The 12,352-nt window shown below is 37.8% G+C and overlaps 1 protein-coding gene across 1 annotated transcript in view; it reads left to right on the top strand.

Moving 5' to 3' along the window:
- The window catches only part of GTF2B (general transcription factor IIB), a 33,282-nt gene that overhangs the window by 2,670 nt on the left and 18,260 nt on the right, over positions 1-12,352 (top strand). The window contains exon 2 of the mRNA XM_002917668.4: positions 2,283-2,389. Coding sequence (XP_002917714.1) covers positions 2,283-2,389 — 107 coding nt within the window. The remainder of the gene's footprint in view (positions 1-2,282; positions 2,390-12,352) is intronic.

Genomic DNA, 12,352 nt, shown 5'->3' with positions numbered 1-12,352 from the left:
CGGGATCACGCCCTGAGCTGAAGGCAGACGCTTAACCGCTGTGCTACCCAGGCGCCCCTCTAACACGATAGATTTCTTTTGCCCACTTTAAAGTTTATATAAATGGCCTGTGTTTTTCTCTATGTCTGGTTTCTTTTGATCAGCACTTTGAGAGTCATCTTTGTTACTGCATAACTTTAATTCATATTTTTTCCAGTTTTGTATAAAATCTCTAGGGACGCCTGGGTGGCTCAGTTGGTTAAGCATCTGACTCTTGGTTTTGGCTCGGGTCATGATGTCCTTTGTTGTGGGATCGAGCTCAGTGTGGAGTGTGCTTCAGATTCTCTCTCCCTCTCCCCCACACTTTTTCCTCAAATAAATAAAATCTTTAAAAAAAAAAATCCCTAACCTATTTTTAGTGTATCTTTGAGATTATTTACATATCATTTATATACATACACAAGATGTTCTGCTTTTTAATAGTGCAAAGTATATTAGTCCTTATCTTTGTATGCTGTGTGCCATATGGCTGCCTATTTGTAATTACTGTTATTCTGCTAAGATTTTCCTTTTTTTTTTTTTAAGATTTTATTTATTTATTTATTTGACAGAGAGACAGCCAGCGAGAGAGGGAACACAAACAGGGGGAGTGGGAGAGGAAGAAGCAGGCTCCCAGCGGAGGAGCCTGATGCGGGGCTTGATCCCAGATCGCCGGGATCATGCCCTGAGCCAAAGGCAGACGCTCAACGACTGAGCCACCCAGGCGCCCCTCTGCTAAGATTTTCCTTTATTTCAACCTAGTTATTCATAATTTATACTAACTTCTTAATTTATTTGTCATAATTTATTAAAATATTTCCCTAATAGGAGTTTATGGAGTAAGCATGACTATAAAACAAATCTCTATTCCCCCATTTTCCCAATGAAAAGATCCAAGATATGTTTTGGTTAACTTAAATATATACATTTTGGAAATGTGGGTTATTTTATCAGTTTTTCAGTGGGAATCACCTATGTTGAGAGTTAACATTCTGCATTATATTTGCTGACATTAGAAAATTTATCCAAAACCACAAATACCTGCTTACTTACTGTAAGAATGGTTAATGATGTCTTTTAAATGTATATTTGTGGGTTTTTGTTTTTTAAAGATTTTATTAAAGAGAGAGCACATGCATGTGAGAGTTAGAGAGTGAGAATGAACGAGGGGGAGAGGGAGACGAGAGGCTCGGTCCCAAGACCCTGGGATCATGACCTGAGCTGAAGGCAGACACTTGTCCAGTTGAGCCACCCAGGTGCCCTTAAATGTATATTTGTGATGGCCATAACATAACCTTGTGCTGTAGTATTTCGAGTGAACTTTTGAAGGGGGCCTATTTTCCATGATACTAAACACTTAAGATTGTGAGAGAAATAACTACTAAATCTGTGTTAAATATCTTTGTTGATTTTTATTTTTAATTATTTTTTAAAAATATACTTTGTGCCCAATGTGGGGCTTGAACTCACAACCCTGAGATCAAGAGTCAGGTGATCTCCCCACTGAGCCCACCAGGCACCCCTCTTTGTTGCTTTTTAAAACTGATTCTTTTGTGTCACTTAAGATTGATGTGTCTTCCCCAAACAGCTTTATTTTCAAAATAGAATAATTGAGCACATTAGTACTATCACAAGTAGATTAAAAAGTAGCTTTTGAAACCATTTCTTGAATGGTAGCAAACTCATTTTTTGGACTAAATGAAATCCTCAAGTCTTAAGTTCAGCAGATGCACATCTACCACCCTCCTGTATCTACCTGTTAGGTTCGGTGTACTATTTTAAATCTATTACTAAAATATCCAGCAAGTAGAAAAAAAAACCCAGACTTGAAATTTATTCTGTGACCAGAGAAATAAGTGGTAAGTCACACAAACCAGATGATTATATGTAAATGTCACAGGTTATTGTGGTAGCTAGTCATTTCTGTGCTAATCAAGATTTTAAAAAATCTTAGTAGCCTACCTGTTAAGAGAAAAAAGACTTTCCGTTTAGGTTTTTAAAGCCTTCCATGTCTGCAAACCAGTAACTGTTCTTAGATTCCATTAGAATTGTTTTTTCTATCTGTTAAGTACTAGCTGGAATTAAAAGTTACCTAACTGAGATGTTTACTTTGAAGATTTAGCTTAAGTGTATTATACATGTGTAGTATTGGTAAAGTGTTCAAAATCTTCCTTTACCCCTCCTCGCCTTGCCCCCGAAAGACTACTTTGTTACATGTTGGTTTGGAGAATATAAAAAAATTCTTTCTTTTCCCCCCCGTTTAGCTTGGATGCTCTTCCAAGAGTTACGTGTCCAAACCATCCAGATGCGATTTTAGTGGAGGACTACAGAGCTGGTGATATGATCTGTCCCGAATGTGGCCTCGTTGTAGGTGAGCAGTTTTAATTGAAATCACTATTTTGGGTACTTTGCTTTTGTATATTTCCCAAAGTTTCTTTTCATGAATACATTTTGATTTTTTCCCCCTACAGGTAATTCTTATTATACAACTAACAAAAAGAATTAGGGGGAAAAAAAAAAAAAGTAAAACCAGAGATCCATATTTTATTGTCTACACAAATGTATATATTTCATAATGTGGGGTATAAAGGAATATTTAAAATCGAGACAGCCAATCCAAAAGAAAAGGCCCACAGTCCTTAGTCTTTTTTTTTTTTAAGATTTAATTTATTCACTTGAGAGAGAGCAAGAGAGAGAGTGCATGAGCACAGAGGGAGAGGGAGAAGCAGACTGCCCACTGAGCAGAGAGCAACGCAGGGCTCGATGATCGTAGGACCCCAAGATCATGACCTGAGCCAAAGGCAGACGCTTAACTGACTGAGCCACTCAGGTGCCCCTACTGAGTCCTTAGTCTTAAATATTTGATGGGCGTGGGGTGGTGGTGGTAGTGACACTGCGTATATGAAATAACAAGGTGTGCCTGGGTGGCCCAGTCAGTTAAGCATCTGACACTTGGTTTCAGCTCAGGTCATGATCTCAGGGTTGTGCTCAGTGTGGAGTGTGCTTGAGATTCTCTGTCCCTGTCCCTCCTCCCCTGCCCCTGCTCTCTCTCTTTCTCTCTCTCAAAATAAATAAGTCTTTTTAAAAAAATGAATAAATTTAATCCAACTTCTGTGGCTTTTAGGTATTTAAACAGGATTTGTTTTAGGGTACTAAAGGTATACCTGTACTGCGTTTCATCCAGGGCCTTTTAGTTAACGGATCCAATCACTTATATAGAATGATTTATTGATGAATTTCTGGTATAAAATTATTATTGTCAGAAACACTGCTTAAAATTTTCATTTTGTTCCTACTTGCTCACTTATCCAGATATGTAGCCAAATTTTGAGTAGAGATGGTCTGTTCAAAAATTGTTATGGTGGGGTTGCAGCTGGCCCCTGAGAAAAGGAGTAATAGCCGTTTGAGATACTTAGAAATGAAAGTGCTAGTAGGGTTATGGGACGTATAACAGAAACATTGGTGGTGATATATTGTGGAATCGTCTTACTTAGAGGACTCTGTAATATTCATCCAAGTAAGCTGCTCGCCTCAGACCTCCAGTGGGAGTTTTAAATCCTACAGTGTCACTAATAGGAACTAAAATCCACTTACAATTAATTGGATTCTACTCAGTAAGCAATATTAACAGCTTATATATGCTGGACACTGTTTTAAATGATTTACGTATTCACCCAGTTTATCCTCAGGGAAACCTTTGAGGTGAGTACTAATATTATCTTCGTTTTAGAGATGAGAAGCTGAAGTTTAGTGTGGCTGCGAAGCTCCACTGTCTGCAGGGAGTCAGATTTCTATCCTAGATTGCCTTTCGTAGCAAAGTGAGTTCATTCAGTATGAGGTAGGCATGGTGTGACCCACCATCTGTTTTATATATGACCTGTCTGCTCAGAATTGCTCTTACATTTTTACGTGGTTGAAAAAAATCAAAAGAATAATATTTTGGGACATACGAAAATAATACCAAATTCAAACTTTAGTATCCGTGCATAGTTTTTTCTGGACACAGCCACACTTGCTTGGTATCTATTGTCTATGACTGCTTTCACACTATGACAACAGGACTTAGTAGTTGCAACAGAAACCAGATGTGGTGCTCTCATGACGTCATACTGCTGCCCAGTGCACTATAAATCCCAGCAATGCAGTTAAAACTCCTCAGCATCTTGAGTACAGAGCTGGTCTCTGTACTGCAACTATCGCATACCCATTGTGTCAAACAAAAAGAAATTCTGCTGTGATGAGATACTCCACTCTACATTCTCTAAGTTTTCTGATAATTGTTTTCACTAAGTTGGTATGATGAGTGCTTATCCCGTAATGTCAAAGGTTACTGTATTCTTTTAGCAGAGCTACAGTATCACTGCATAATAAATGCAGTGCTTTGCCATCTAATTCAATAACAAAATAACCCACACTCCACTGTACCTTAAAAGCATGACTTTCAAAGTTCACTCTTTTTCTTTTTGTTTTGACACAATGGGTATGCGATAGTAACAAAATAACAAAGTCTTGCTTTGTGGTAGCTGAAGAAACATATCCAGGAAAAGTAAACTTATTTGAGACGATTAGCCTCTCTGCAAAAACAGTTGCTTGAAGAGTGGAGGGCTTTGGGAGCAACATTAATAGTCAGTTAAAAGTCCAGGCAAATTTCAAGTATTTTTCCTGGACTCTTGATGACTAGATAGATGTTACTGAGTTGTTCATTCAAGGTGTCAGTGCAGAGTTTTTAAGAGTTTGAATCATCTGCATGGAACAACTACAGGAGAAACCATTTTTAAAGAAGTTACAAAAATGCTAATTCACTACAACCCCAAAGGGAATCTGCTAAGATGTGTTGTAACAGATGGTGGTAAAAATAAAATATATGTGGAAGAAGACTTAGTTGACAAAATTACAAAGATTATGAAAATGTAAGATTTTGAAAGCCTGTAGTTCTTTGTTGTCTTCATCAGCAGATACATTGTAGAAAAGGTTTGAATCTATCATGTTACTGATCAGTAACAGTATCAGTAGTGAACTTCATTTACTCTTACAGACTTAACTGTCATCACTTCAGTGAATCATTGTCAGAAATAGAAACTGAATATCTCCACTTGCCTACCACACAGTAATTTGATAGCTTAGCAGTAGCAAAGTTTTCTTCTAATTGTTTTTGAGCTCAGGGCCAAGGTTGAAATTTTCCTGAATCCAGTACTGCCTTCAGCCACTGCTGTTGAACGCTGAATGGCTTTAGAAATTAGCTTTTGCTGCAGACTTGCTAATACTAGTTCATTAATTCAACCTAGAATTATAAGGCAAAACAGTGCCTATATGTTAAAATTGCACTGTAGTAAAGTCAGTTTGACAGCAACTAACATTATTTGAATCAAAAATAACGTCGAATTACTTTAATGTATTTTATATACTTTCATTGCTGTCAGAAGTTAAAACAGGAACTAAGATCTTCATTCCCACATTCTGCAGCAGGTATATTTTCCAAACTCAAACTATATTTTAATCAGTGTTTTCCAGACCTGGATGCAAAGGAAATTTTCCTATTTCAGAATCCGTTTAACTGCAAATAAGGATCTTCCACCTGACCTTCAATTGGGAGTAATTAATCTACAATGTAATGACATGTTAAAAGGCAAAATATCAGAAGAATGTAATAAAATTCTATAAATGCCTTTCAAGCAATGAATATGCTCAATTAAAATCATATGCTTGCAGATTAATATCAGTATTTGGCAGTACTTATCTGTGTGTGAAAAAGACTTTTTAACGAAATACATAAAATCCTGTTAACATAGCATTGACAGATGAACATTTGTAATTGATTTTGATGATCGAGAACGCTGACTGAATTCCAATTACATGAAATATTATCACCCCAAAAGAAAATTCTATTCTTTCTCAGTAGTAGATATGTGTTACAACAAACTATTATTATTATATTTTTAATTTCATCAATAAAAAAATGAGTGCAGTTTTCCTCTTTATGTAAGTGCCTCAGTTTAGCCTCTTCACCCACAAAACCTAAAATATTTACTATGTGGCCCTTTACAGAAAATGTTTGCCAACCCGTTAGTTAAATGACAACATTCTAATTCCACAGTATTAAGGTCAAACTGATAGTATGTCAGAGACAGAAGATTGAAGATAATTTCAGCTTCTTGGCTCACCTAAATGTAGTCATTTAAAAAAATAGTGCAGAAATTTTGCATCAGCCCTTCCATCAGCTTCACTTATACTTCAGACTAGCAAGATAGCTATGTAAGATGAACCAACTGGAGAAGCCAGATCTAATTCACAAGATTTACGTGCTTTTTTGTGCTTGGAATCCCTTATTTTTACTTGGATTTTTCTGCTTGTATCAAACCAAAGGAAGTTAATTTTCTTTTAGTTTGCTTTATTTACTTATCAGTCTTGAACACCAGCATTGGAACTACTACACTTTATCCTAACTAAAGCAACTAGTCTAATTGTGAGGCCTGAAAATTAAAAAAAATACAATTTGATTAAACTTCCTTTTATATACAGAAGTATATTTTTGTGATAATTGGTTTTTCTGACATAAAATGTAACAAACACCTGTTTGAAAATACAGAGTAGCCTCATTCACATATTTGTGGTTCAATGTGTAACTGAACCTGCAGTGTGTCCTGCAAGTGAATAATCTATTCCATGAGGTGGGCAGGCGAGAGTCAGCTAATAAAGTTCCGTTTTGCTGAAGAGATCATCAAAGTATGTTGAAAGAGCATAAATAAACATGACAGGCCATGAGTCTAAATTTGAAAAATACATGTACGTGTGTACATATATAGACAAACACATATATTGCTGTCCTAGACCGATCATACATTGAGATTGTATTATATATTTAATTGTTTTTGCGTCAGCTTTCTGGTTTAAAGGCATATGCTCTCTGTTGCCAGCTCAGTTCCACCTTTCTCTCTTATGCTATAGAGACAGGGAAGAAATTAGTCTGAGCAAATATTCTGCAGTTCACTAAGGGCATAAAATCTGTGGCTTTTTTCTTTTTTTTTTTTTAATTTTATTTTATTTATTTGACAGAGAGAGAGACATCCAGCGAGAGAGGGAACACAGGCAGGGGGAGTGGGAGAGGAAGAAGCAGGCTCCCAGTGGAGGAGGCTGATGTGGGGCTTGAAGCCAGACTCTGGGATCACGCCCTGAGCGGAAGGCAGACGCTTAACAACTAAGCCACCCAGGCGCCCCTGTGGCTTTAATATTTGAGATATTGGTGTTCGCAGAGATTTAAATCCAGGTGGCATCATAATCTTGGTTTACATGGTTTGAATGTGCTTGCCGTAACATTTTACCTTATGTGAAACTTTTCAGATTATACTGTTTTATTGAATAAGCATTTTCAGTAGCCTTTGATTTAAATAATCAGACAACTTTAGAAACTGAAACTCTTAGAATTGTTTTTGAACAACTCTGTACTTAATATTTAATTTGTGCTTAAACTTAGGGCAGCCTGTTGTGACTAACTCCTCTTAATTTCAAACTCAACACTAGATACTGCTCAACTGTCATCTTCAGAACCACATATTACCCCTCTCAGTGGAGCCCATTACTATCACTTTTTTTTTAAATTTTTTAATTTTTTAATTTTTTTAAGATTTTTTTTTTTATTTATTTATTCGACAGAGATAGAGACAGCCAGTGAGAGAGGGAACACAANGTGGAGCCCATTACTATCACTTTTTTTTTTTAATTTTTTAATTTTTTTATTTTTTAAGATTTTTTTTTTTATTTATTTATTCGACAGAGATAGAGACAGCCAGTGAGAGAGGGAACACAAGCAGGGGGAGTGGGAGAGGAAGAAGCAGGCCCATAGCGGAGGAGCCTGATGTGGGGCTCGATCCCATAACGCCGGGATCACGCCCTGAGCCGAAGGCAGACGCTTAACCGCTGTGCCACCCAGGCGCCCCTATCACTTTTTTTTAGTGAAATAATTCATGATACAAAAAAAATACTCATCTCAAATGATTATAAACTGCCTTTTCTCCAGTCTTTAACAAGACTTTTCTCACTGTCCTTCAAGCCTTCACTCATAGGCTTCTTGAGGCCCACCACTCAGTCTCAAAACCAGTGCCTAGTGTTTTAGGTTTTTCTTAAAGCAACATCATACTTTCAGGAACCAGTTTCTGTTCCAATTACATGACAAACTACCTGAGAACTTAGTGGCTTATAACAACCATTTTATGTTGGTTATGATTTTATGGGTCAGTAATTTGGGAAGGACTCATCTGGGCCATTGTTTCTTTTATACATTATCTCATGGCACTAGCTGGACCTGGAGGATCCACTTCCATGATGGCTTTTCCTCCCTCCCTCCCTTCTTTCCTTCTTTCCTTCTTTTTTTCCTTCTTTCTTTCCTTCTTTCCTTCCTTCCTTCCTTCCTTCCTTCCTTTCCTCCCTCCCTCCCTTCTTTCCTTCTTTCCTTCTTTCTTTCCTTCTTTCTTTCCTTCTTTCTTTCCTTCTTTCTTTCCTTCTTTCTTTCCTTCTTTCTTTCCTTCCTTCCTTCCTTCCTTCCTTCCTTCGTATGTATGTATTTATGTATGTATGTGACAGAGAGCACAAACTGGTGGACCGGGAGAGGGAGAAGCAGGCTGTCTCTGCCAAGCAGGGAGCCCCACATGGGGCTCAATCCCAGGACCCTGGGATCCTGACCTGAGCCAAAGGCAGATACTTAACTGACTGAGCCACCCAGGCGCTCCCCATGATGGCATTTTCACCTGCCTTTCTGGCTCCTTTCTGCTTTTTGGCCTCCCCATACAGATGTGCCATGCTCTCGCGTTTCTCCATAGTTGTCTCGGAGTAGTCATATTTCATACATGGTGATTGATTTCCAAGAGAAATATCCCAAGAGCATGTGTTTCAGGAATGTGGAAGCTGGACTCAGGTAGTTAAGGGCTATGCCTGGAATAGGATCACTTTTGCATTCTAGTAGAATAGTCATAGGGCCGCCTAGACTGGAAAGGGTGGAGAAATAGGTACTACCTCGGTGTGAAGTAGTTATGGTCATGTTTCCAAAGAACATGTTGATAAGAGATACACTGCTGCCATCTTTGGAAAATACAGTTTGTCAAACATTCAGTGTCTTAATTCCCCCCTCCCCCCGTATTTAAGCGATTGTATGGTATTTAGTTTCATCTGTAACTTGGGTTGTTCCCAATATTTTGTGTCTATTTTTAGTACTGTTTAACATGGGATAATTGTCTAATTGACTAGGAAAAGTCAATTTTATTTTTTATTTGAATTATAGGATTTTTATTTTATTTTAAACATGAAAAGTAATGATTTGTTACTGGCTATTTAATCTTACCAGTGACTTTAGGATGTTGGTAGTGATCTCAAGGCCAATTTTTAAAGCAAAGCTTTGTTATTTCCACCATGAAACTGTTGGCTCTAACAGCACTGTTCATGGGTTTTTTTCCTCCCAAATCCCAAGTGTGATTGTGTCACTGTAATAATTGAGCACTAGGTGGCAGTGTAATCATATTTAGATTATCAATTTGTTCGTAAATTTGACCTTGTACATTGTGTATAGTCAGCAAAGTGTTAGGTTAGTAAGCTGCTGTAATAGCTGTTAAAACACACAAATAAAGTGGTATTTATATCTAGTGGTATCGTTCTAGGCAAAGCTACTTTTTATGTGCCGTTTAAAATTGAAGTCTTTCATTGGTCTTAAAAGGAATATAAGGAAAATACCAGAAAATAGTATGGGTAGATAGATTTGAATGAGAAAAATGAGCCAATTTGACCTCTCCTTCCTAAAGTCTTTCTGGATATTGTTTATACCAGTGCATCTGAAGCATGAATGTAGAATCAACTGTTGAAAGATTCCAGACCCCATTTCTAGAAATTCTAGTTCAGGTTACATCGGTAACCTTAAGAAACATAAATCTGTACTGTTAACTTTACAATTTACCACATTTTTTGAGATCTTCTCTACTTTTAGAGTTTTCATCTTTGTTTTCATATTTTCCATGTCTCCCCACCTGTAAATTCCTGTAGGGCAGATATCTTATGTATGTCCATAGCTCCTAGTACAATTAGTGGCCTTCGAATCCAGGCTTGGCTCTACTAGTTAATGAGCTATGGAATTATAACCAAGTTACATAATTTCTCCAAGCTTAACTTTCTTCATGTGTAAAATAAGTTTTGACTCCCCGCCCCCCAAACAGGGAGCAGGTACCATACATTTCAGAATTGTTAGGAGTTGTTAAAAATCAAATGAGATAATGTATAAAATGTATAGTACAACGTTTCAGTGATACATATTTTGGTGGTACAAGTACTCCTTTTTTCTTAACCTTGTAGAAAAAGCAGGTTATTCTAAGTCTGAGATGGCGTTCATCATAGCAAGTCAGTGTGCAAAATGAATGGGTCTAGCGTATGGAATGCTCTCCAACTGTTGCATTTTAAAGATTGCTGGATTGCCATCTTTAAATTTGCATTACAGTGTTTCCTAAAGGAAAAAATTCAAGAATATTCACTTTCTAATTCTTGCTTTGGCACCTCTTGTAAGCCCTCAGAGACAGCCTTCCTACCTAATTTAGAATTTTTAATTATTTTTAAAAAATATTTATTTATTTGACGGAGAGAGAGCCAGCGAGAGAGGGAACACAGGCAGGGGAAGTGGGAGAGGAAGAAGCAGGCTCCCAGCGGAGGAGCCCGATGTGGGGCTTGAAGCCAGACTCTGGGATCACGCCCTGAGCCGAAGGCAGATGCTTAACGACTGAGCCACCCAGGCGCCCCTAGAATTTTTAATTTATATGCTACTTTACCTTAAGCATCAGAGAATTACTAACTTCACTCGGTTAACACAACCACTCTTTGAGGGAAACTGAGGCTTGGAATACTTAGGTTCATTAGCTCAAGATTTTACATCCAGTAGGTGACAGAGCCGCTCAAATCCAGATCTGTAGGACTTAACAAGCCTGTTTCTGTTAAGGCACCGTGCCAGTCAGGGAGAGGGGTAGAAGGATCAGGTGCTCTAAGCAAGCTCTGGAACAACTCTTTGGCTAGTGTGTGAAAGGGAGGAGGGTGTATTAATACAACATAGCATGGTAAGAGCTCTATTCCAGACCTTCCAAGTTTGGTGAGAACACAAAGGAAGGAAGCAGTGACTTCCTGGGGAAATTACTGTTGAATTTACATTGAAACATGATCATTAAGTATGGGTAAGGGTTTATGGAGGGAAGGTCATTCCAAGTGGAGGGAAAAAGAAACATGTCCCATAGGCTAGAGCCTGTAAGTGTTAGTGTGTGAATGACTCAGATTATCGTGACCAAGGTTAGGATGCACCTTCCATCAGAGCTGCAGTTCCTGAGCTTAGATGTTGCTGTTGCTGCTGCAAACCTGCCTGTATTGTGGAAAAAAGATGTATTCAGATTCTTAGGGATGGAGTTTACAATGCATTTTCCTTTGCAAATGACTTTCTAAATGGTAACTATACTCTCTACTTGTACAGTTTTTTGTTTTTTAAAGTATCTGTTGATCAGATATCTCTTGAAAATTGTCTTTAATGCATGCTTTCTGTTAAGAATGTATGGTAACCCTAAACTAAAAATCAGGATTCTTTGAAATAGCATAAGGAGGAATGGTAGGAAGGGGTAGATGACTGAGGAAGGTGTGGAAGCTAATGATGCATTTCATTTTTAGCATTAGATTTAACACATGTAGTGTGTTGACCTAAACAATCTTCCAAAGCATCTTGGTTTTTTTTTTTTTTTTGAAAGATTTTATTTATTTATGTGACAGAGATAGACAGCCAGTGAGAGAGGGAACACAGCAGGGGGAGTGCGAGAGGAAGAAACAGGCTCCCAGCGGAGGAGCCCGATGTGGGACTCGTTCCCGGAACGCCGGGATCACGCCCTGAGCCGAAGGCAGACGCTTAACCGCTGTGCCACCCAGGCGCCCTGCATCTTAATTTTTTTTAATTAAAAAACTCAGTGTTTGGGGTTTGTGCACCTTGAGTAATACATTCTGATTATTTGAACTTTTAGACTTGGCATGTTTTAGAAAATTTTGTAGTTTCAAATTGTTTTAATTAATCTACCTTTTGAAAACAAGTAATTTGAGAATGTTGTTCTAAGACTCCTACTTCCAGATTCTCTACCACTGGTTGTGTACCAAAATGCTTAAATCACTTTCTAGGAGGATGGAAGAAAGAATTGAAATTTAGGGTGATTTCTGTTAATATTCTTTTTAAAAATTCCTTTACTAATTTACAATAAGAAACAAAACATTCTGAGTCTAGGTCAGGCCTAGAAGATCAGACTCTCCAGTGTTGACTTTCTGGCTGCTTTTGGTATGGTGCAGT

Source organism: Ailuropoda melanoleuca, chromosome 2, assembly GCF_002007445.2.
Source record: "Ailuropoda melanoleuca isolate Jingjing chromosome 2, ASM200744v2, whole genome shotgun sequence".
NCBI lineage: Eukaryota > Metazoa > Chordata > Mammalia > Carnivora > Ursidae > Ailuropoda > Ailuropoda melanoleuca.
The sequence above is the reverse complement of the archived record's forward strand: the minus strand, read 5'-3'. Positions and strand labels throughout refer to the sequence as shown.